The sequence below is a fragment of the Equus asinus genome, chromosome 28 (genome assembly GCF_041296235.1).
Source record: "Equus asinus isolate D_3611 breed Donkey chromosome 28, EquAss-T2T_v2, whole genome shotgun sequence".
Taxonomy (NCBI): Eukaryota; Metazoa; Chordata; class Mammalia; order Perissodactyla; family Equidae; genus Equus; species Equus asinus.
The window spans coordinates 15,726,150-15,751,862 of NC_091817.1; the positions used below are offsets into that span (position 1 = coordinate 15,726,150).

The window sequence follows — 25,713 nt, forward strand, 5'->3', positions numbered from 1 at the left end:
TATGAGTTAATTTTTGTAAAGAGAGTAAGGTCTTTCTCTAGATTCATTTTTGTGTGTGTGGATGTCCAGTTATTCCAGCACCATTTGTTGAAGAGACTATCTTTACTCTATTGTACTGCCTTTGGTCCTTTGTCAAAGATCAGTTCACTGTATTTATGGGGGTCTATTTCTGGGCTCTCTCTTCTCTTACATTGATTTGTCTGTCCTTTCACCAATACCACTGTCTTGATTACCATAGCTTTCTAGTAAATATTGAAGTTGGGTAGTGTTAGACCTCCAACTATGTTCTTTTTCTTCAATATTGAGTTGGCTATTAGAGTCTTTTGCCTCTCCATAAAGACTTTAGAATCAGTTTGTAAATATCTGTAAAATAATTTTCTGGTATTTTGATTGGGATTGTATTGAATCTGTAGATCAAGTTGGGGAAGAATTGACATCTTGACACTATTGAGTCTTCCTATCCATGAATGTGAAATATCTCTCCATTTATTTAGTTCTTTGATTTCATTCATCAGAGTTTTGCAATTTTCCTTATATAGATCTTATATATATTTTGTTAGATTTATACCTAAGTTTCATTTTGAGGGGTGCTCTTTTTAATTTCAAATTCCACTTGTTCATTGTTTGTATATAGGAAAATGATTGACTTTTGTATATTAAACATGTATTGTCACCTTGCTATATTCACTTATTGGTTCCAGTTATTTTGTAGATTTTTTTGGATTTTCTACATAGATGATCATGTAATCTGTGAACAAAGATAGTTTTATGTCTTCCTTCCCAATATGTCTACCTTTCATTTCTTTTTCTTGCCTTATTGGATTAGCAAGGACCTTCAGTATGATACTGGAAAGTAGTAGTGAGAGGGGCACGTTTGCCTTGTACCTGATCTTAGTGGGAAAGCATTGAATTTCTCACCATAAGTATGATTTTAGCTATAGATTTTTTCTAGATAGTCTTTATCAAGTTGAGAAAGTTCCCCTTTATTCTTACTTCACTGAGACTTTTTATGATGAATACGTGTTGGATTATGTCAAATGCTTTTCTGCATCTATTAATATGATCATGTGATTTTTCTTTTTTTAGTCTGTTGATGTGATAGGTTATATTAATTGATTTTCTAATGTTGAACCAGCCTTACATCCCTAGGATCAGTTCCACTTAGTTGTGGTGTATAATTCTTTTTATACTTTCTTGGATTCAATTTGCTAATATTTTGTTGAGGATTTATGCATCAATGTTCGTGAGAGATATTGGTCTGTAGTTTTCTTATAATGTCTTTGGTTTTTATGTTAGGGTAATGCTGGCCTCATAGGATGAATTAGGAAGTATTCTTTCTGCTTCTTTCCTCTGAAAGGAGATTGTAGAGAACTGGTATAATTTCTTCCTTACATGTTTGTTAGAATTCATCAGTGAACCCATCTGGGCCTGGTGTTTTCTGTTTTGGAATGTCGTTAATTATTGATTTAATTTCTTTAATAGATATAGGTTTATTCAGATTGTTGCTTCTTGTGACTTTTGGCAGATGGTATCTTTCAAGGAATTGGTCCATTTTGTCTAGGCTATCAAATTTGTGGGCGTAGAGTTCATAATATTTCTTTATTTACTTTTAATTTCCATGGGATCTGTAGTGATGTCCTCTCTTTTGTTTCTGGTATTAGTAATTTGTGTCCTTTCCTTTTTTTTTTTTTTGTTAGCCTGGCTAAAGGCTTATCAGTTTTGTTGATCTTTTCAGAGAACCAGCTTTTGGTTGTGTTGATTTTCTCTATTAATTTTCTGTTTTCAATTTCGTTGATTTCTTATCTAATTCTTATTTCTTTTCTTCTATTTATTTTGGATTTAATTTGCTCTTCTTTTTCTAGTTTCCAACTTGGAAACTTAGGTTATTGATTTTAGATCTCACTTCTTTTTTAATATATGCATTCAGTGCTATAAATTTCCTGCTGTGGAGTGCTTTTGCTGCATTCCACAAATTTTGAAGAGTTATATTTTCATTTATCTCAATATGTTTTCATTTCTCTTGAGGTTTTTTTCTTTGACCCATGTGTTATTTAGAAGTGTGTTGTTTAATCTCTATTTATTTTAGGATTTTCCAGTTATCTTTCTGTTATTGATTTCTTGTTTAATTTTGTGGTCTGAGAGCAGATATTATGTGATTTGTATTCTTTTAAATTTCTTAAGGTATATTTTATGGCCCAGAATGTGGTCTGTCTTGGTAAATGTTTCGTGTCAGCTTGAGAATATTGTGTTCTGCTGTTGCCAGGTGAAATAGTCTATAGATGTCAGTTATATCAGTTGATTAATGGTGTTGTTGAATTCAGCTGTGTTCTCCTAATTCTCTGCTGAATCTGCTCATTTTTGATAGAGGGGAGTTGAAGTCTCCAATCTGATAGTGTATTCATCTATTTCTCTTTCCAATTCTGTTGGTTTTTGCCTTACATAGTTTGATGCTCTGTTAGTTTCTGTCTTATATTATTTTCCTTCTCTCTAAAGAACTTTTAACATTTCTTGCAGAGCAGGCCTATTGGCAACAAATTCCCTCAACTTTTATTTGCCTAAGAAAGTGTTTATTTCTCCTTCACTCTTGAAGGATAATTTTACAGAGTACAGAATTCTAGGTTGACGGTGTTTTCCTCTACATTTTAAATATTTTATTCCACTCTCACTTGCATGGTTTCTGAGAACAAGTCAGATGTAATTCTTATCTTCGTTCCTCTACAAGTAAGGTAATTTTTTCCTCTGACTTCTTTCTGGACTTTGTCTTTATGTTTAATTTTCTATATTTTGAAAATGATGTGCTGAGATGTAGTTTTTTTGGCACTTACCATATTTGGTTTTCTCTGAGCTTCCTAGGTCTGTGGTTTGGTGTTGGATATTAATTTGGGGAAATTCTCAGACATTATCATTTTAAATATTTCTTCTCTTTTCTTTCTTTATGTTTTCCCTTGGTATTCCCATTATGTATGTTACACCTTCTTTGGTTGTTCCACAGTTCTTGAATATTCTATTCTGGGTTTTTTTAGTCCTCATTCTCTTTGCTTTTCAGTTTTCAGGGATTCTGTTGACATATCCTCTAGCTCAAAGATTCTTTCTTCAGTTGTGTGCAGTCTACTAATAAGCCCATCAAAGCCATTTTTAATTTCTGTTACAATTTTTTGTCTCTAGCATTTCTTCTGATTCTTCCTTAGGATGTCCAACTCTCTGATTGCATTAACCATGTGTTCTTGCATGATGTCTACTTTACCCAATAGAGTCCTTATCGTATTAATCATAGTTTTTTTAAAAATTAAGTCTGGTAATTCCAACATCTCTGCCATGTATAGTGCTCTGCTTGCTTTGTTTCTTCAAATTGTGTTTTTTTTGCCTTTTTGTATGCCTTGATGGCCAGACACAATGACAAAGTGAAAGAAACTGGTGTCGATAGGCCTTTAGTATTCTGGTGGTGAGGTGTGATGGGGAGGGAAGCAAAGCATTTTATAGTCCTATGATTAGGTCTCAGTCTTTTAGTTACCTTATGCGTCTGGACTGTGGACTTCGCAAGTGTTTCTTAGCTTTTTTTCTCTCCCCTTAGATAGAACAAGATGGGTATGGTGGGCTGGAGTTGAGTATTTCCGTTCCTTTTGTGGAATGGCTAAAGCTGGCTGGCATTGGGTATTTCCCTTCCCCAGTTCAGTTAGGCTCTGATAATAGCCCAGCAGGTCAGGCTCTGGTTTACCATTTTCCCCCTAATGGCAGGCCTTGCTAAGAAAAACTGAGTGCTTTGGTGTATTTCAAAATGGTTTCTTTTCCCCTCCCCCTTCTGAAAGCCAGAGGGGATTTTTCTCTGATATTTAGTGTGGAAATCTAGTTGAACTCTTGGAGGTGAGTCTCACAGTATTCTGGGAACCCCCTTATGACTGTGTCCTCCTGGAGTTTTTAACCCTCAGTTTTTAACTGAGCAGTGTGTCAGTTACAGTTCTGGTTTTACTAGTCCAGCACTAGTTCCTTAGTTGGCTTCCCCTGTGAGTCCCTGCTCCAGGAAGCCTTGACTGCTTGTTTTCACCTGTCCGTCTTTCCATTCATGGAGCAGCAGTTTGTTCTGTGTCCTCCTTTCTCTTGTGGATCCAGGAAGAGTTGTTGATTTTTCAGTCTGTTCAGCTTTTTACTTGTTAGGATGGAGTGGAATGGCAGTTTCCAAACTGTTTACTTGCAGTTACTTGTAATGTAAATGTTATTTTAGTTTTCCCCACAGTGCTTGTTAGCCAAAAATACCTTTTTAGTCACCTATTATACCAATTATACAGCGTGACCAGACTGCCTTACTTGGGCCTAGCCCTGGTCCTAAAGTTCTTCTAAGAGGAGTAAGAAAGACATATATGGGTTATACACTTGAGACGTTTGTCATGAAAGGAAGAAGGATCTGAATCATTTGAAAGCTTTAAACTTGGAGACCTAACAAAGTATAGTGTATGTCCTGTATGTATTATAGAGTCTAAATAACTGTATGGACCATGGAAGCCAAACACACTAGGTTTTCTGAAAATGGACCAGGGTTTTTATACAGGCAGGTTTTCCTTAGGGTCTATGGGCAAGGTAGCAAGAGGTTGGGAAAGCTGGGGAGACCATCACCAGTATTCAAAGTAAAAACAAAAGTTTACTGTAGGTATGTACTGCTCCACTCTTGGCTAGAGAAGTTGTGGGATACATGCATGTTTTGTGGAAACCTGGAATTATGTTATGTTCGGTTCTTTTTCTGGGAGGCCCCAACACCCTAGTTGCTTTTTTAATCCACTGAAGTGTGTGAGTTGTTCTTGGCCCCAAGGGCAAATATGTCTGTTGGGATGGATAATGGAAAGGTCAGATATCAAGTGCCCCAGCTATTGATCATTTGTAAGAGAATCTGGGTAGACACCTCCCTGATCAACTCTTGGTCAATGTATATGTTGACTCTGGCCTTGGAGACTTTCCAGAGACCCTAGATTACAAAGAACCATTTTGAGAGGCTGTGGTTTCCTCTGCTATTTTCTTGATCAATTTCTTTCTACTGCTTTCTGTCTTTCTGTAATTTCTCAAAGTTTCTGGTCTACTGATGGAACCTTACCTTGGTTTTCAGTGTTGTTATTGTTTCAATCTTAAAAGTATACACATTACATTAATTGTGTGTGTGTAGGGTAGAGGTTGGGGATGTGTATTGCCACTTGAGAGGGATCTTGAGATGAAGGGTAGGCTAGATAGACTTATTCAATTTGTCATATGGAACCAAACATGATGACTAAGTTAAAAACCCTGTAATCAGGACCCTAACCCACTTAAGAAATTGCCTTCATTAAAATGAATAAAGTTTTATTAAATAAGAACTGACCATAATCTTTGCTTTCCATAGTTCCTTATGAGAGTGTAAATTTCATCAAGTATTTGAAATCTTTACATGGAAGCTGTGACTCCTGGCCTAGTGTTGGGAGCCCACCTCCAAGTGTAAGCTTTGAGTCGTAAGAATGGGTACCTATAGCTATCGAAAAGGCAGGAGGAAGATTAGATTCCAGGAGTAATAGACTCAAGACTCCAGGTTGATTCAACGTGGGACTGGCTTGTTACAGAACTGAGAAATAGCTTTTTATCTCTGAAGTTTTAGACTTATTTAACATTTCATATGGGCATTTTAGATTCGAAATATTATTATCTAGTATAAAACAGTGTTACCACACAAAGGGCACGATCTGCTTGCTGCAAGACAAAAGCCAGTCGTCAAGAGGCAAGTTGGTGGCAGACAAAGGGCATTTTATCACAGCTTGCCAGCAAGCGGGAAGATGGCCAACTAATGTCCAAAAGAACCATTTTAAGTGGGCACAGAATCTTGAAGCAGTTATACAGGCCAGTGGGTTACAGGGGAGGGAGTTAGGAATGTTGACCCTCTGGTGTTGCAGACTGGGAATGGCTGCACTAGATCTTTCAGTTGTCATTGAGGATGGCTGTCAGCATAGACTCTCTGTTCGGGGGTCATCACAGTCCTAAGGAGCTCAAAATAATGAAGTTACTGTCTTATTGCAGCTGGGAGGTATGTGTACAAGCGGGGGTTATAGAATCCGCAGAGCAGTTGGATCTCCTGGAGGGTAGTTACCCAGCTGGGTTAGTTAGTCAGAGGGCTTTCAAAGTTACAATGTGGTTTCTTTTCTGTAATATGGCTTCCCTATGTCAACCTTGTGTTGAGCCAGTATCAAGAGTGCTTTATATTTTTCTTACTTCTTAAGATGCACAGTCCTCGTGAACAGTAATAGGTATATCACTGAAGTATTATAGTTGGAGCATTAACAGGATTTAAATTTTGTTTCTGTGCAGTATAATATTAGGTTCTCATTTTAGGCTTTATATTAGAAAAGCCAGGTATAACAGAATATTCATAGTAATGTAATAATCACAAGAGTTTCAACATGGTAAAAAAGTGCTGGTAGGCAAGTATGTATTTGGATTTCAAATAGTATCTAATTATTCTTATCAGTATCAAAAGATCCTGTTATTGCATGTGTCCTTATGTTTCATTTCTTTTCTTTTAGGTCTCTTTTATTCAAAACCTTGTATTTTGTGTAGAAAGAGTTTACCGTGTGCCTGACTTTGGTGTCTGGGAAAGAGGAAGCAAATATAATAATGGCAGCACAGAGCTACATTCGAGGTAATTTGTTGATTTCTGAGTGTTTTTTAAAAAATTTAAATGTGTAGAATTTGAATATGAATAAAAATCAGAAGTATTAGATTGGAACTATGGTTTCTATGTTAATTTTCATCTTTTTTTTTTTCTATATGATGCAGATGAAATTCACTTAAAATTAAAGCTAAGGGTGTGCTCTCAGTGCCCATAAACAGATGCAGGAAAGGCACAGTGTCCTTCCCAGCCTCCCAGGTGTCAGTCCACGTGCAGCAGCCTCCAGTCCACGGCTTGGACTTTCTGCTCAGCCACGTGGTTTTCTTCTTCCCCTTTACCGTGATGCTCTTTGAAGAGTGAAGTACATTAAAATTGCCAAACACCAGTGTATATACATTGCATGTAAAATTCCCTTCCAAGTTATAGAGCTGATTTTTCTCCTATTCAGAGATACTTATACCCTTCCTATAAGACGTAACATTCATTGTTTTCTGTAAGAGGTGTGGTCAACATCTTGAGCTGTGGTTTAGGGGGTTTGAATAAACAGCAATAGTTGATGACTGATGTTAGTAGTTTATCACTTTCCTTTACTCCTTAGGGTTAGGGAAACAGCTTTAGTGACTAATTGCACCTTTCAGATATTCTAAGTTTTTGCCCAGGAGGTGATCTTTTAACTAAACAGTGTAGCTCAATTAGTCGTATCCATTTCACACTAAAAGATTTAAGAATTTAAAGGTGATGACCTATAGGTCAGTTTAGGTCGTTGAGACTTAAATGAAGTGGAGAAACAGTTTAGAAAACACTGGTTAAGAGGAATCTACACTTCTCTATTTTCTTGGATAGAAGAACTAATCACACACAAAAAATTAGGCCAATTTAGTTGTTATGTAAACGAAAAACTGACTCCAGATCACTAGCTATGTATCCTTTCTATGCTTCAGTTTCTTCATCTATAAAATGAAGATGATAGTTTCTACTTTATAATGTTGTTATAATGATTGAGTTAATATTTATGTAAAGCATTTGAATACCTGGCATAAGTAAGCACTAGGATACAAATGTACTCTTTAAGACTATTTTGATAACAAAGCTTGAAACAAAAAGGACTTTTTGGTTAACTCTGGTTAACTAAAATACAAACATTTTTCTATAAGTTTTATGATTCATATGAGGCATTTTTATAATACACAGCAGAACAGTAGCAGTCAGTGAAGTGGAGAAATAATTTGTGGGAAAGTTCAGAGCAGACATTAAACAAATTCTGACAAATATTAAAAATAGGAAGATAATGTTATGTTTCAGCCATCATCCAAATTACATTCTCAAGATTCCAAGTTATCAGTCAAATTACAAGAAAGAAAGTGGATTTGATTAGAAAAGGTGATTTTACCTTTTCAGCATTTCTGATTTATCAGACCTCTTAACTGCTTTTTTTTTTTTTTTTGCTGCGGAAGATTCACCCTGAGCTAACATCTATGCCAGTCTTCCTGTATTTTGTATGTGGGTCACTGGGTCACTGCCACAGCCTGGCTGCCACTGAGTGGTGTAGGTCCACTCCGGGATCCAAACCTGGGCTGCTGAAGTGGAGTGTGCCAAACTTAACTTAGGCCGTGGGGCCAACCCCTCTTATCTGCTTTTTAATAACCATTTAATATATGCCAATGTTATCCCACTGACATTATTTTCAGTATGAAATATTTGGAGTAGGGGTTTTTCTGTTTATAAAAACTGTGTTAAACTCAGAGTGAGCCTTGGGTAAAAGATACCATTAATGCTAGAAAGTTAAGGTGTTGGAAGGTTTCTAGTGAAAAAAACAGAGTCTCCAAGTTGTTTTCTTGTAACTAAGATGCTAATCTTTAGATTGAATCATTAAGGATTTTATTTCAAGGCTTGGAGGATATGAAGTTCTTTGCTACCTTTTGCATGCAAAATTAATCTTAATTGTAGCAGATCAGTTATATTCAAATGGATGGGAAATGAAATTTGCCATTTAGATTTGGATGATGGGTTTTATACATTTAACATTGATCTTCTAATTTTCCATGGTATAACACTTTACAATTCCCCAAAAGAATTTTAAACATTTTCCTTTTCAAATGTTTCTGAGCTCAGATCTCCACAAGCCTTTTTGGGTCTGTCACCTCTGGTGCCAAAGGAGTCTGTTTTGAAACTGCAGCAGGACTCCGCGCTCATGGGCACAGTGATAGCAGTGGTGGTGGGAAGCCAGTATCTTTCTTTGCTTAGGCCTGGGGAGTAGAATGTAGAGCTGCTACCAGTGAGGGATTAAGTCACGCCTTTTAATCTATTGCTGCTGTAAGACATCCCAGAACTATCTGTGCCTAGTTGGATCTGATCTTTATTGCTTAATGCAGTATCCTTGTTACATCTTTAAGCTGTTCTCATAATTTCAGACAGCCTGAAGTAGTGTACAATAATTCTTGCTATAAGTACGCCGTTTGCCTTCTTGACTTTCTTTGCCATTCTCCTTCTATTTCTATACTATGCAGTCCTGCTTAGCAGGAGTCAGAGAAGGGACAGAGTACACTCTGACTGTTGCCTTGGTGCTCACTAGGGCTTTGGCCAAAGTAACTGGCTTGGTGAATGTCCCTTTCTTCCCTTACCACACTGGGCACATCCCTTCTAAGCTGCAACTTGATCAAAGAAGATTCCCACCCGGGTCCCCCAAAACACACACATAGTATTCTGAGGTCAGAGGCTCCCTTTTCAGCATCCATGCTCAGTGGCCCTGCAATAATTGCAGTCTGTGGCACTGTACAGTTACAAAATAAATTTTATTTAGGTCAAGCAGGGAACATCATTGCCCTTTATACCGGAGGAAACTAAGGTTTAGAAGGTTTAGTGCTCTCCCCCCAACCCTGCCCTTAAATGATACAAGCCAGTAGGTGGTAGAACTGGAACTAGATTCCAGGTGGTTGGCCTCCAAATCCAACCGCTGAAAGTGGAAAGTTTCTACTCTTTCATGCTGAATTTTCTTCTTCTCCCCAAAGCCCCAGGACATAGTTGTATATCCTGGTTATAAGTCATTCTAGTTCTTCTATGTGGGACGCCACCACAGCGTGGCTTGATGAGGGTTGTGTAGGTCTGTGCCCGGGTTCCGAAGTGGAGAATCCTGGGCTGCTGAAGAGGAGTACACGAGCTTACCAACTCAGCCAGAGGGCCAGGGCCCCTCACATTGTATTTTAGAGTCTTAAAAAGTTATTCTAAAGTTTGAAAGAACAGTAGGGTGTATGCTCTCTGTGAAACTGTGGTAAGTTTCAAGGGTATCTTTGTTTAGTACTCAGTACAGCTTGATTCAGCTTAATGCTTTGGTCAGACCTTGTTGATCTGCCCTTTTCAGCCCCAAGTTTGCTGGTATCCCTTTTAGTCCAAGTTTTTGAATTATTTAGTATTTCTTAGATAAGTCTTAGAATTTTTTTTCTGAAAGATGATCTCATTACATTTATCTGAGCCCAATTCTAGCAGCAGCCTCATGCTTTTCAGGGCTGTAGTGAAAGGATCTGTTGCTCTAAGCTCACTGTGATTTTCTTGAAATGTTTCCTGAGCAAGTGTTCCCTGTTCTCCTGATTTTTCTGTTGACTTGACTTTCCTCAAGCAACACGCTCGTTTCAGTTTCTCCCAAGGTGTCTGGAACTGTCAGATAATTGTCCTCTTTCAGGACAATGTTCAGTCTCTAAGTCTTTTAATAAATGCCAGTATATTTTAAAATCCTATATTATTTGATTTAATTACATTTTCCTTCATATATCCTTTTGGTACCTATTTATTGTAGCACTAATTCTTAACTCCCAAAATTACGTATTCAAGTAGTCTTCTCAGCTGCTCCAAGTTTAATTAAAGTATTTTAGTCTTTATATTTCCCCTTCCTCATTTGTGTAAGGATAGTCATACACCTTGGGACTACCTTTAAACCAAAACTCTTTGTTTTTGAGAAGAGATGAGTCTTCTATAAACTGTGAATTGAATGCCAAGCCTAACTTTGAGTTTTTTTGGCTCTTGGGAAGCAAAAAGGAAAATGGTACTTAATAACTTAGTAATGTGGCTATATGCTCAAATGGAAAGAAAAGTTTCTGAAATGTTAACTCCTAAATAGAACTTTCCATTTAACAGCATAATTTCCTTTTTTACTTTGTTAAATCTTGTATTTGCAGTGTAAAGAAGACTATAGAAACAAAGACAATTTAAATCTGATTTTTCATGGTTTTTTCAATGGTTTTATGTTCTATTATCTTGCCTTTTTCAATAAAGAAAGGCATCACTAAAATATCAGATAAGTAACCATCATGTCATTGTTTAAGATGCTTTTAGTGACCATTTTATTCCGTACACTGCTTGTTATTTGAAGTAACTATGTAGTCTTCTTAAGTCATTTTTGATGTTCCAGTCATTGAATTATGATAGAAGCAACTATCCATCCATTCTGCTTCATTTTATATATTTTTGCCATACCGAACAGTTCCTGAACATCCATGAAAACTATAGTACTGTAAAGTCTTTGTTCTTTCAGGAAGTATGATTGGGTGCTCAGGGAGTTAAAGCATAGTGTTAGTGAGCAGGAGATTGTGAATTTAGTTCCCATGCATGCCAATTAATTTTTTCAATTCCATGATGAGTTATAAATCATCTGGTCCAAACCCATCATCTTTCTAGAAAAGCTTCGATTTATGCAATCAATCACTTTTATTACAAACTATCTCCCTAGCAAACGTTGCTTTATTTTAGCCCTCTTAAGTGAATGTTGAGGTAACACCTTGCAAGAATCAAATTGGTGAATGTTCTACTGATAATAGTCACCTAATATTAATATATTCAATAACTAAGTATGAATAATGTAATTTTCTGAGAATGTCCTGTGCTAATAAATATTTTCAATTCTTACAACATTCTTATATTTGCCAGTAGAATATAAGATCAGATTAGGAGTGTATTTGAGTTTCTAAATAGCTTGCTGTTGCCAGAGATTTAAATAACCAGTGTATTCATGAATTTCAATTAAGTCCAATTATTTAACCAATTGCATTGGGAAAGAAAGTTAAAATGGAAAGAATGCCACATTTACTCTAGTCCAGGTACAGTGTTCGGTTTTTTGTAACACTTCATTTAGAAGGCAATTTCCAAATTGCTTCCTTACGTGTCTTAAAGATGGAGCCTTGAGTGGGCTACATGGTATCTCCTCCAGTACAGAATTTCTTATGTATTTGCCTTTTGAATAATTTATTTCTTCTCACTTCTCAAAATACTACAAACAGTCTTCATAATACATGTACCTCATACTGTAAGTGGAGGTTTTCTGGTGTTACTCAGTTAAATGCAGATAAATGTTTGTGCATTGGGGGCTTTAGGGGAACTCCTAGGACATCAGGAACACATTCTTAAGCAAGAAAACCAGTTGACAGTGAATTTTTTGCATGAACTGTCAGAATATATGATTCCTATGGGCTCTCCTAACCCTTGGGTTCAAGAGTCTAGAATTCTTGTGCAGGTACTATTTGGTTTCCATTTGGAGTATGCAAGGCTAACTATGATTGGCCTGCTTGTTCTGGGTACGTGATAGAGTTAGGAACCTGACTTAGGTTCTCTTCTGGTTACCTATTGTTGCAAATAAACCACCCCAAACTTAGAGGCATAAAACACCAACAATATTTTACTATTATTAGCTCTCATGGTTCTGAGGGTTGACTGGGCTAAGCTAGGTGGTTCATGCTCAGTGTCTCTTATGTGTTTGCCATCAGTTGTAGCTGGCGTTGGAGTCAGCTTGAAGGCTTCCTCTCTCTGGCTTTGGAGTGTTGACTAGAGCCTTGGCAGGAGCTGTCTGCCAGAAGACTTATGTGAAGTTTTTTCATACAGACTTCCTCACAACGTGGTGGCTGGGTTCCAAGGTCCAGCGTCACAAAAAAGAGAGCCAGCCAGGGGCTATGTCCTAGCCCTGCTATGACCTAGCCTCAGAAGTCGTGCAGTATAACTTCCACCACATCCTATTTGTTAGAGTCAGTAAGACCAGGCCATCTTCTAGTGAGGGGAATAAGACTCCACCTCTTGATAGAAGTGTCAAAGAATTTGCAGACATGTTTTAAACTGGCATATATTTTTCACTTGGACTTGATTCCTTCAGGTTCTAGGCCTTATCATTTCTCTAAAATGACTTTGGATATGAAAAGAGACTGCTGCCCTTGTCTTGAGTATACTAGCAGTACCAGCTGACTTGTCATGGAATTTGTTTAACCTGTGGAAGCATCAGGCACTTTGTTCACTACCAGTGAAATACGGGGCTGCAGATTTGAAGCGGTAGGCCAATATCTTAAACCCAGATTATTGGCTCATTTGTTCTTGAAAATCAGGGCAAAACGGTCAGCATAGATTCTAGTAGGGAACAGAGTTTTCACCAAAGAGAAGGTCAGGATGCATTTGAAATCCACTACACTTCATCTTTTGGGACTTTAGATTCCTCATCTTAAAAGTAGAGGGAGTTAGCAAAAGAAGTACAAGACTTGTACATTGGAAACTACAAAAAATTGTTGAAAGAAATTAAAGACATGCAAAAATGGAAATATATCTTTGTTCAGTGTAATGTATATCAAAAACCCAACTATCTTTTTTGCAGAAATTGATAAGCTAATCCTAAAATTCACAGGGAAATGCAAGGGAGTATTATGTTATAAGACCCTGAAACTTACTTTAACATTCTATTTTAGCTGAATTTTTTTGGCATCACTGTGGGAGGGGAAGCAGATAGGGGCATCACCCCATTACTGCCAGGTGGGAATGTAAGGCTGGGTCTTTTGTTGACACCCAAGATGGAGACTCTTCATTACTGCTGGGTCTGGTTGGGATGTCTAGTTCCCCGGTAGGCTTCCATTGATACCTGCCTGGCTGGGAAAGATAGGAGTGTCTCATTACTGATTCCCAATTGGCCTCTACTTAACATAACAGGGAAAGGGTATGGCCTGTTTATTTTACTTTTTGGAGATTGGCACCTGAGCTAACATCTGTTGCCTTTTTTTTTTCTTCTTCTCCCCAAAGCCCCCCCAGTACATAGTTGTATATTCTAGTTGCAGTTCCTTCTGGTTCTGCTATGTGGAACGCCACCTCAGCATGGTCTGATGAGTGGTGCCATGTCTGTGCCCAGGATCCAAAGCAGCGAAACCCTGTGCCTCCTAAATGGAGCACACCAACTTAACTGCTCGGCCATAGGGCCGGCCCCAGGGTATGGCCTCTTTACAACTGGGCATTAGAGAAAGTCCTGACGCCCCATTCGACCTCCTCTGATGCCATCGCAGCAGGAAGGGTTGGTTCACTCATTGCTGATGAGCAGGGGTGGAAGTCTAGGCTTTCCATGTGATCTCCACTGACACTGAGGTATGAGGGGGAGACTTCTTATCATTCCTTGGGAATGAAGGTCTTGGCTTCCTCCTTGGACTTATCTGACACCACACCATAGCTGAGAGGGTTGCAGGTTGGGTGCAGTTCCTTATTATAGACTCAGGAATGTAGAAGTCTAGGTTTAACCCTTTCAGGAGTGGGTGGGGGTAGGGGCCCAGGGTGTTTTTGTTTTTGAGTGGTTATTGTTTAAATTTTAAACTGTCTAAATATTGAGTGGTTATTGTCGTATTTTGCTAGGCTTCCCTTTTCTTGGTCCTTTGGCTAGAGAAAGCAGGCTTTTATTAGGGCTTTTCTGTGCGCTTACTGGCATTTTCTGGTTGTTGGCTTCTTCAGCTCTGAGTCTGGTATATAGGAGGCAAAAAGGAAACTCAGGAAACTTACCACAGTGTTGTTGCTAAAATCCTAAGGTTCCTAACCTAATAGCAAGTCTACCTTTCTATCTTTCTGAGCCTTTTTATTTTTGTTTATGTAATATCTAGTGTTTTTAGTTGTACTTAGTGAGAGGAATAGGGAAAATTATGTCACTCTACCTCCCCATCCATGTATTTTAAAATAAGTTTCCCATCTCTTTACTATCCTGTAATAAAAGTAATGCTTACTTGAGAACATTTCATGTAAACAACTCATTGAAAATGTAGATAACGATGATTTGAATAGCTTAGAACAGTAGTTCTCGAATTTAAAGTGCATGCAACTCCCTGAGGGCTTTGTAACACTGATTATTGGGCCCCCATTCCCAGAGAAGAGTGAGAACTGGCATTTCTAACAAGTTCCCAGGTAATGCTGCTGCTCTAGGGACCACACTCTGATAATCACTCCTTTAAAGAAATGCTGAAATCATGACAGAGCATTAATTTTAAATGATGCTAATGACATACGCATTTGCTTTTAATAAAAACAAAATATTGCAATAAATAAAATAAACTGGATATTAGATCTAAAATATTTAAAGGTTGAGAAGATGCCTGTGTCATATTTTTAATGAAATTTGGGTCTTCCCATTTTCCAGCACTATTGTATGTGGCATTTGAGAGGCCAAAGGAGTATACATTTTATTACAAAGAGAAGAATATAGCAAAAAATGAGAGGTATGATGATCAGTTGTTTTGTGAGCATAAAGTAATGCCTATTTTATTAGACTCTAAGCAAAGAGTATTTGAATGAGTATATTAAACCACACTCTGTGGTAAGTGTATGATGTGTGAGATCTTTTTTTAAGGTTCAGGATTGACGTCAGAAAAGCTCTTTTATATTGATCTGAGCTAATGATGCCCAAGTTGATTATTACTGTGCACATATCATTATAATATACCTTCCTCTAAAGTTCGTCTTTTTTTCTCCTTAAGTTAGTGGATATAAATGATGCTGGAATTAAAACTACTCCCATCAATAGTATGACCATTTGCCTGGATCAAGGTGAACTTAGAAATATTTTTCCCGGAAGATCACTAACTATGAAAAAGAAAAATTAAAATAGTGAAATGTCAGACTGAAGGCTCTTAGACATTATTCTTTTTACACTAGCTATAAGTGTTAATTAAAAGACTTCCTTGTGAATATTCATCAGATAATTGTTCTTATTTTGTAGCCAGTTGTATCAGAATTATAAAGCATTTCCTTTTCTCTTTTAGCTCTGTTGGCTTAGCGAAAGCAGCTCTGGAAGCAATTAATGGATTCAACCTCTTTGGCAACCAGGTAAAAAAAATCAGCAATAGCAACAACAACTTTGATTATTTTAGTGAATTACGTTTTTAATTAATTTGGCCATTCATTAACCAAATCACTCCTGATGATCAGAGAATGTCTGAAATTTGTGTAGCAGCCCATGGTTGAGCAAACTTTCCTTTGAATGTGATTTGCCATTTAAATTTTAGTTTTCTAACAGAAAAACATTGCTTCCTTTAAGAGAAAAAATGTCTTGATAAAGAATTCTCATTTTCTTTGTCAGTAATTTTTCCCTCAAGTCTTTTGTTGAGCTTTCACAATTTTAAATATTCCTAACCTTATATGTCATATATTTTCCTTATTAGTGCTCATGTTGGTTTCAATTTAATGTATATCAACATATATTTCATGTAGACGGGAATTTGTATAATGTGTGCAGCCAAAGAATTGTATGTACTATGTACCTCAAATCTTGAATTTAAGAGTTTCAAGTTGGAGTATCATAGAACAACTGCCTTTCTTCCTCTCCTTACGTCCACAAACTCTCTTCTCTTCTCACTCTAACTTCCTTTTGGAGCACGGACTCTGGTTCCATCCATGACATGAAGAGTAGAGAATGACCATAGACATGAAAAGATGGGGAAGAGGAGAGCAGTACCTCATTTTGGGTGCCCAAGACTAAATTATCCACTTCATACTCTTCCTCCTCTCTCAAGACCTCTAACTGGAGAAATGGAGAGAAAAGAGCTCATGGGGATTTGGGGAGTATGAGCCTGTCAAAACTCATGGTTATTAATCTTATGCCTCTCCTGGAGATTCTTGGTGCCTCTGGCACTGATCTCTTGGCTTATATCAACGTTTCTCTCTCACTGGAAAAGTCAACATACTCATGAAAATCCTACATCTACCTTTCAGTACTTTTCATTTCCTTTTCACCGCTGCCTCACTCTCAATACATTTATTTAAATGTGCATGTATATGTGTATGTGTGAATGTGTGTGTGTGTGTGTATGTGTGTATGTAATATATATGTATCAGAGAGAGAGGTAGGTAGGAAGGAAGAAAAGGAGTATGAGGGTGACATGGCGTAAAGGAATGGTGTTTTAATCATTATTTGCAATAGCTGAGATACAGAAACAACGTAAGTGTCCATTGATGGATGAATGGATAAAGAAAATGTGCTGCATATATGTGCAGTCATGCACTCTGTTGCGATGTTTTGATCAACAATGGACCGTGTATATGATGATTGTCCCATAAGATTAGTAACATATGGCATAGGTGTGTAGTAGGCTGTACCATCTAGGTTTGTGTAAGTACACTCTATGATGTTCACACAATGACAAAATTGCCTAATAACGCATTTCTCAGAACATATCCCCACCATCAAGCTATGCATGACTGTACAATGGAGCATTATTTAGCCTTAAAAAAGAATGAAATCTTGACATTTATGACAACATGGGTGGACCTTGAGGGTATTATGCTAAGTGAAATAAGTCGGATTGAGAAAGACAAATACCATATGATCTCACTTACATGTGGAATCTAAAAAGACAAAACACCAAGCTCATCGATATAGGGAACAGATTGGTGGTTGCCAGAGGTGGGGGGTGGAGGATAGGGAAATAGGAAAAAGGGGTCAAAAGGTACAAACTTCCAGTTATAAAATAAATAAGTCATGGGGATGTAATATACAGCATGGTGACTATATTTAATAATACTGTGTTGCATATTTGAAAATCGCTAATAGAGTAAATCTTAAAAGTTCTCATCACAAGAAAAAAATTTTGTAACTATGTACAGTGATAGATGTTAACTGGACTTATTGTGGTGATCATTTGGCAATGTACACAAATATCGAATCATTAATGTTACACACCTGAAACTAAAACTAATATACTGTTATATGTCAATTATACTTCAATTAAAAAAAGAAGAATGGCATTGTGTTCAGAGCCAAGACACCCACTGTATGCTCTGTACTCCCACCAATGAGTTCTATAACTTTGGCTAGTTATATACCTGTCTCAGCTTCCTCATCTAAAAAAATAGAGATAATGATGCTAGGACCTAACTCAGAAGGTTTTCACCCAAATAAGCTTAACATAGTGCTTGGCAAAGATTAAGCCCTCAATAAATGTTATTACTTGTTATTATTAACGAAGTACTAGTCATACTAAAGAAGGGAAATGAAGAGATTGGACTGAAAAACCTCTAGAGTATCTCAAGGGGACTGAGAGGAGTCACGGACCAAATCAGTAGTGTTACAGCAGCAGTCTGGAAAGATGCAGGTCTTGTCCTTCTGCCTTCCGTGGCACATCAAATAGTGAGCTGAGTGGAGTTTCGTGTCTAGGTCAGCTCTTTTTTGCAGTTGTTCCCTCTGCTCAAATGTACCTGAGTCTTAGTGTGCATACATATCTACTATGCACTCCCTCCGCATACATATATGCCCACACATATATATGGTACCTTTCCTAACTACCCATCTTTCAGGGCTCTGTCTTCAGCTTGCTTTTCCTGGGAAGCTTTCATAGACCTCTTAGCCATAACTCTAAAAGCACTGAATTGCTTTACTGTGCTTTCTGATTCTGAGTTATAAATATACTGCTGGAATTGTTCCTTCGTGATTTCTCAGTCTTGGCTGCACATTGGAAGCATTTGCAGTACTGATAGCTGGGCTCTACCCATATAGATTCTGATTTAATTGGTCTAGGGGGAGGCCTTAGCCTTGAGATTTTTCCAGACTGCCCAGGAAGTGTAATGTTCAGGTTGAGACAAGGATGAGAACAACTGCTCTAAGCAGAGTTAATATTGACTTTGGTTAGCTCATATCCATTTCCAGCAGAGCTATGTACTAAATGTTTGCTGAGTTGACTATTCCTTGAGTATTTCAGATAGAAATATGGACAAATAATGTCTTAGTCCGTTAGCCACACGGGTGTCACATGTTGCAAGTAGAGCCTCTCCATTTTCCCTTTTTTTGGATAATGTCAAGAGTATCCTAGTTTTACCAGTTCCCTTTGATCTTTGTTTCTGATGTGGAGAATTACAGAAACCTGACTTTGAAAATGTTAAAATTCCCATCTCTACAGCAGTTAAATTAAAAATGTACCTGCTAAACATCACGTTTACAAGTGCATATGATCATTTTAGTGTTTAATCATTTTATTATATTGCTCTATGTACTTCAATGGGCTGTGGTCTCACTAAAAGTCAGTGGCTTGGAAAAGAACTGATATAACAAGGAAATGTTTTTATTCAAATGAAAACCCAATGAAACCTGAAGATTTGAGGGATTTTAGGTCAGATGAGTATTCTGTTATTTCTGAAGACTGTTGATAGAGTGTTTCAGAAGACCTGATCATGTATCTTTAACTAAATTAATCTAGAGCTTTGAAAAAGTACATCTCCTGTTGGTGGCAACTCAAAGAGTCTTAGATCTTTGGAGCTGGAAGGGCCCTTCTCTCAAAATGAGTGGTCACAGAGTTGAGGTGTCTTTTCACAGGTCATGCAACAAGGAGGCAGAACAAGAATTAAACCAAAGCCACTTGGTAATGAATGTGGAATATCAACAGTCAATACAGGAAATCTTAGATCTTGAATGAATTCTACCTTTAGAACTGTGCATTTTCTGTGAAAATTTTTAAGCCATTTTCTTCTTTTTTTAAAACAACGTAATGATTTGATATTTGTATATATTACGAAATGATCAACACAATAAGTCTAGTTAACATCCAACACCACAAATAGTTACAAATTTATTTTTCTTGTGATGAGAACTAAGTTCTTTTTTAAAATTTATTTATTAATTTTGAAGAAGATTAGCCCTGAGCTAACATTTGCTGCCAATCCTCCTCTTTTTGCTGAGGAAGATTGTCCCTGAGCTCACATCCGTGCATATCTTCCTCTATTTTGTGTGAGATGGTGCATAGGTCCACATTGGGGATCCAAACCAGTGAACCCAAGGCCGCTGAAGTGCAGCGTGCGAGCTTAACCACTGTGCCACTTGGCGGGCCCCTGTGATGAGAACTTTTAAGATACACTCTCTTAGCAACTTTCAAATATACAATATGATACTGTTAACTGTAGTCACCTTGCTGAATATCATATCCCCGTGACTTATTTCTTTCCTAACTGGAAGTTTGTACCTTTTGACCACACCATTTTCTTTTTAATTGCTGAACTTCTGAAGGAGGTATCCACTTGACCAACAGCCTGAAAGGCTTACCTTTTGTCGTTTTTGTGCTTCAGTGTATGAGATAAGACAAATGTTAATTTTTATTTTTATGGAAAATTGTTGGGTGGAATAAACCTTTAGCTTTGATAATGATTATGTGTTCCTATGCTTCCTTTCTTCTTTTTTTTTTTAAATATCAGACTTGCCTTATTATTCAAGGGAAAAACCTTGTCATTTAAATCTTTCCTTTGAAACCAACTTATTTTTCACAAGTTATTTTCTTTGGCAGAAAATATCTAAGAAGAAAATGTGATAAAATAGCCTGATTTCTTCAGCAATGTCTATAATAAAGGCTAATTTGGAGCATTTAGAAACATACTCATATAATCCTCGATATGAGAATCACATATTTCATCATGGTTTCAAATATATTCTCTATAAATAATCACATATTTCATCATGGTTTCAAATATATTCTCTATAAATATAGTGACATGTATCAATGTTATTTAAGTGATATTTGACAATATTTAAATAATATTTAAATAAATTATACTTTACACTCAGCAAATGTCCTAGACATGCTCAGCAACAGTTTTGTGGTTCTTGGGTGTGAGTCTCAGCTCTGCTCTTCTGAAATCCTGAGAATTACCACTCAGGTTCATCTCTCTGTGTAGTTTGAAAGTTCCTTTAACAGTACTCCAGTAGGATTTTCTGTAGAGAAGAGAAGCATGGCTTGTGAGAGGGGCTGCTGGAAGCTACTGTTGGGTCAGTAAGTAAAAGTTGACTATTTACATGCCCATTGCTACCACAGCCATGGTGCAGAGGGATAATTCCCATCAGTAAATATCCTTTCTTTAAGAATACTGCTCTCCAGGTTCTGCCGCAGAGCTAAAGAACAGCTTAATGCTGAACTGGGGAAGAAAGTCTCCTGATCATAGTTTTGTGGGATGATTTTGCTTTCAGAAGAATAGAAAAGATCGTATATGGTAGATAAACTGACTAGTTTCATCTTGTTTTATTCTTTGATGCTAGAAGGCAGCAAGCCCATTAGCTCAGTTTCAGAAAAGTGATTAATGGGGAAAAGAAAGGCCCAGACAATGGTTCAAATCATTTCACTTTGAATTGAGACTAAAGAGATCAGCAGTGTCTTATGGTCATAGAAATCACCCTTGGCCTTAGGTACCATCTCAAATGTGTTTGTTGTGGTTATGGAAACTGGGGTAGATGGTTCAGTGCAGCTTTTCCCCACCATTGGAATGCAAGGCCCCATGACAGTGGTCAGGTTGAATCATCTTCTAGTGTGTTTACTCGAAAATAGTCATAGTAACTCAGTTTGGGAGTAAAATTTGAGCTGGCAGTCTTAAAGTATGCTCTTTAGATGGACTCAGGATATTATGGTAGAGTTGTGATGATTTCAGGAAATGGAAGATGAAAATAAAATATACAGAGTTAATCAGATACTCTGGAGTGATGTATACATATGAAACATCCTTTGATATGCCTGTCTTTAATTGGAGAAATCACAATACTGACAAATGAGCTGAGGCCAGAATCTAAAAGGTAATGACTAGAGAAATTGCTCATGTTATGCAAAGCGTTCAAAGCAATGCAGATATATCTAACTTCCTTTGAAATTTGCAGGCCTAAAATTAATGTCTGATGATTTGAAGCTGGTGATAATTAATTCCATATGTAGGTTCTCTTTGATGACTTTTTTAAAAATTTGCTTCTGAATAGGAATGAGTGCCCATGGCCTTGGGTGAATTTTATCTTCCTGCGAATCTGGGCCATATGCCTAATGCATGGTGTATATATATATTTCGCATGTGTGAGGAAGATTGGCCCTGAGCTAACATCTGTTGCCAATCTTCCTCTATTTATGTGGGATGCTGCCATGGTGTGGCTTGACGAGCGGTGCTAGGTCCGCATCTAGGATCCGGACTTGTGAACTCCGGGCCACCAAAGCAGAGTACACAAAGTTAACTACTACGCCACCGGGCGACCCCAAGCATGGGATATTTTTTTAAGAGCACAGGCTCACAATGTAAGTTAACTAGCCTTTGCTATCTGTTAAAATACAGTAATATTATGAGATTATTTTTCCCTTTGCACATATTTCTTAGAGGCTGACAGAGGAAGAACCTGAACTAATACTTTCATGAATTTAGATAATTAAACCATTCATTTGTGGCCAGAAAATGGAAGTTGGCTTGTTTATATTAAATAATGGTAAGAATTGCCAAATTTGCCATTTCACTTCATTATTTATAAATTACCCTACTTAGATTATATCTTTTGAAAATTCAATTCAAGGCAGACTGATTTGGCATGCAATTAACTTTACTAATTATCAGCCTAAGGATAAATTATAAGTCTGTTATTTTGTGTATTCACAGGCTCCCAACATCTTGTACCTATTCATTTTTCTGCTCTTTGTTCCGACTACTCTACCTACTCCCCTTTCCCCAAAAATTCAGATCCCTGGCTCTGATCCTCACCTTCTGAAGTATCCCAGGTTCCTATTTTGTTTTTTTCATGATCGTTATTATTCTCTCATCTAAGCCACTCACTTGGTACATAATCATGTTTGTTGGTACATAGTCATGTATTGCCGTGTGCAGTCTTTTTGTGTTGTTTAATAGTCATCTGGTTAGGACTATATCGCCTAGGTCAGCTCCTTGAGAGCAGAGGTCAAGTTCTGTCTTGTTTTCCTCAAAGCAGAGAACACATTACTCTGACATTGGCAGATACTACATGAAGCTTTGTTGAGTTCAATTTTGTGAGTTGAGATGAGAAGTAGGAAATTTCAAATAATAGAAAGGACAGTTTAGCATTCGTCTGGTTGTTAAGAGACGGCCTCATTCCTTGTTCATTTATTAATTTACTTGTCAGAGTTAAACGAGATTTAAGAGATGACATTATGAATGAGAAATCCTTCTATTTTATGAGCTAATACTCATGTATGAACATGAGTTATCAGGAAAAATGTACATATCATGAGTCTGATATTTGGATCTAGGGTCTAGTACTCCTAGACTTTGAACTTCAGTCTAGGTGATTGGGTGATTCAAGGTATTTTAGTTTCAGAGCGAATGCATCTTTGAAGTTGGTGAAAATTGGGATAATAGTTCTCTTCTTCCTTTCCTCTTGTCTTTTTCTCAGTATTCTCTTGTAATGGAAGTAGTCTTTGTATTCCAATTTCATTCTCTGTTTTCAAAATATTTAGCTGCCCAATAAAAGAACAAAGACATGTTTACTTAGGACTATGCTCTTGAATATGGAATGCACTAATGGCTAAATAGTAAATTGTTTTTGACTTGGTTAGCAATCCAATTGACATTTTTTGTTATACTTATTTTTCTGTTCAAGTTTTTGACTGTTACTTGAAAAATATTTTTTATTGTGGGAAATTGTATAACTAAATGGTTAAGGTGTGGGCTTCTGTGTTAGAGACTTGATTTTGAACCCATGCTCTGTAAACTAAGATTTAGCATCCTTTTCAGTACAATGGGGTATTAATAATCTACATATTGGGGTTAAATGAGATAACTCATGTGGAGCATAAAACACAGTACCTAACACACGGTGAATATTAGCTAATATTATTTGCGTTTTTATTATTTGAGATTCTCCTATCTCCATGTTTTAATCAAGTAGTTTTTATATCTATAATTCTAGATTGTATCTAAATTTGCTTAGTTTGATCATATAATCAACCTTCTTTATCAGGACTGTACAGTTCAGATTTTGTGAATTCAAATTAGTTCTTTATTCCTTGTCAAAAATGTAAGTAAGCGATTTGTATTTTTATTAACATAAATATCCTTAATTGATTAGTTATAATCAATACATTTTGATTTATAAGAAAACCAGGAAATAGGGAAAATGTAAAAATAGCATTTTTTATGATTATAAAATTAATATTTATTGTAAGAAATTTGATAAATACTGAAAGTATAAAAAATTAAAATCTTCTGTAATGCCGCTCTCAAATGCAACCATTGTTTGTAGTTTTGTGTAATTTCTTACAGTCAAAATGCCCAATATTCTACAAGTCCTTTTTTCTTAATTTTGGAAATATTTTTCTCTTTCTCATTCCAGGGCTGTTCTTGGTCGGTTATATTTGTGGATCTCGATGCTCATAATCGCAATAGGCAAACTTTGTGCTCACTGTTACCCAGAGAATCAAGATCTCATGTGAGATATTTTTATAATAAATTAATATGAGCTATCATTTATGATTGTTACGTAATTTTGTTTACTTTTCTAAGAACGTGCTCTAAAATGTTAGAGGTTGCCAGAAAAGATGAGAACAGAGAACAGATGTTGCCACTCACTCCTCTGGTCTGTGGATGTCTTGTTCAGGATGTGAGCGGAACTGTGGACAAAGCTGCTTTGTTCTTTGAGTCTTTGGTAGAACAATAGAAAGATAGATGTATATTTTTTAGGAGGAATAGCAACATTATACCAAAATGAATTATTTTGTCATAGAATATTAGAAAAATATTTTTCGTAATTTGTATTTCTTTTGAATAAAAATACTTTTCATGCTTCTTTTCTCTCATTTGAGTCACCGTTTTTTTTTTGTCAGATAAACTTTTATATGGCTATAGTTCTCAAGTGCAGATTTTTCTAGTGGTTACATGTGGCTCTATTCTTAGAAAACACCCAAAATGGAATAATTATTTTAAGATAAGTATTTTATAGAAGTTATGTGAGATTATGATAAAAGAAAAACAAAATCCACAAATGACCAAATAATAATAATATAATATCCACTCATTCCACTACTCAATTATAATCTTAGGGTGACAACATTTGTGTTTATATGTTTGTATATATTTTTATATATGTATATAGGATTTTAATTTTGTAAAACTGGGAGAATATTGTTCATAATGTTTGATAGCCTGGTTCTGTGAGTGGATGTTTCCATATCAATAAATGTTTCTTCAGTATGTAGTTTCTTCTACAACTTTAATAGCTGCTAATTTACTCAGCTAATTATTAGACATTTAGATTGTTTTGTGTTTTCCAGTATTATGAACAAATTGTTGTGATAAACTAAGTTGTAATGACTAATTATTGGTGTTAAATTTTTACACACTGCCTTAATTAATATCTTAAAGTTTGAGTTCAGTGTTGAACTTTGAAAATACTCCTTATTGCTGAATAAAGTTTTATCCTCTCTGTGAGGTTTTACCATATAAACGTCTATCTGTGCTTTGCTGCACAGCGATCTATCAGTTAGTGACTTTTATTGACTCATTTATTACTTATTTACTTATTTATTCCTTGTTTATTGACTTATTTTTATTGGCTTTTCATCTCCGTGATTCTCCTTGGGCTGTGTTGATCATATCACTACAGGCACTTACAATTCCTTCGTTTTTTTATTGCCACCAGAACACAGATGCTGCCCTGCTCCCCTGCATCAGTTATCCTGCATTTGCCCTGGATGATGAAGTTCTCTTTAGCCAGACACTTGATAAAGTGGTTAGAAAATTAAAAGGAAAATACGGATTTAAGCGTTTCTTGAGAGATGGCTATAGAACATCATTGGAAGATCCCAACAGACGCTACTACAAACCAGCTGAAATTAAGGTATCAAAAAATATTCCATATCACATAGCATAAGAGAGTGATCAAAAGGACCGATTTGGGAGACTGACTTCTTGGGTTTGAATTCTGGCTCTGCTACTTACTAGCTGTCTGGACTTGGGCGAGTTAATTAACCTCTGTGTTTAATATTCTTCATTGGTAAAGTAATAGTACCTACTATTATTGGTCCTATTACTGAGGTTCTTGTGAGGATTAAATGAGTTAATATATAAGAGTGCTTACATCGCTC

At 36.6% G+C, this 25,713-nt stretch overlaps 1 protein-coding gene across 19 annotated transcripts in view; it reads left to right on the forward strand.

The window, feature by feature from the left end:
- PHKB (phosphorylase kinase regulatory subunit beta) overlaps positions 1-25,713 on the forward strand; it is a 219,543-nt gene that overhangs the window by 62,927 nt on the left and 130,903 nt on the right. For all 19 annotated transcript variants that reach the window (XM_044761196.2, XM_044761195.2, XM_044761200.2 and 16 more), the window contains 4 exons: positions 6,531-6,646; positions 15,646-15,709; positions 23,964-24,059; positions 25,269-25,466. In XM_044761196.2, coding sequence (XP_044617131.2) covers positions 6,531-6,646; positions 15,646-15,709; positions 23,964-24,059; positions 25,269-25,466 — 474 coding nt within the window. The remainder of the gene's footprint in view (positions 1-6,530; positions 6,647-15,645; positions 15,710-23,963; positions 24,060-25,268; positions 25,467-25,713) is intronic.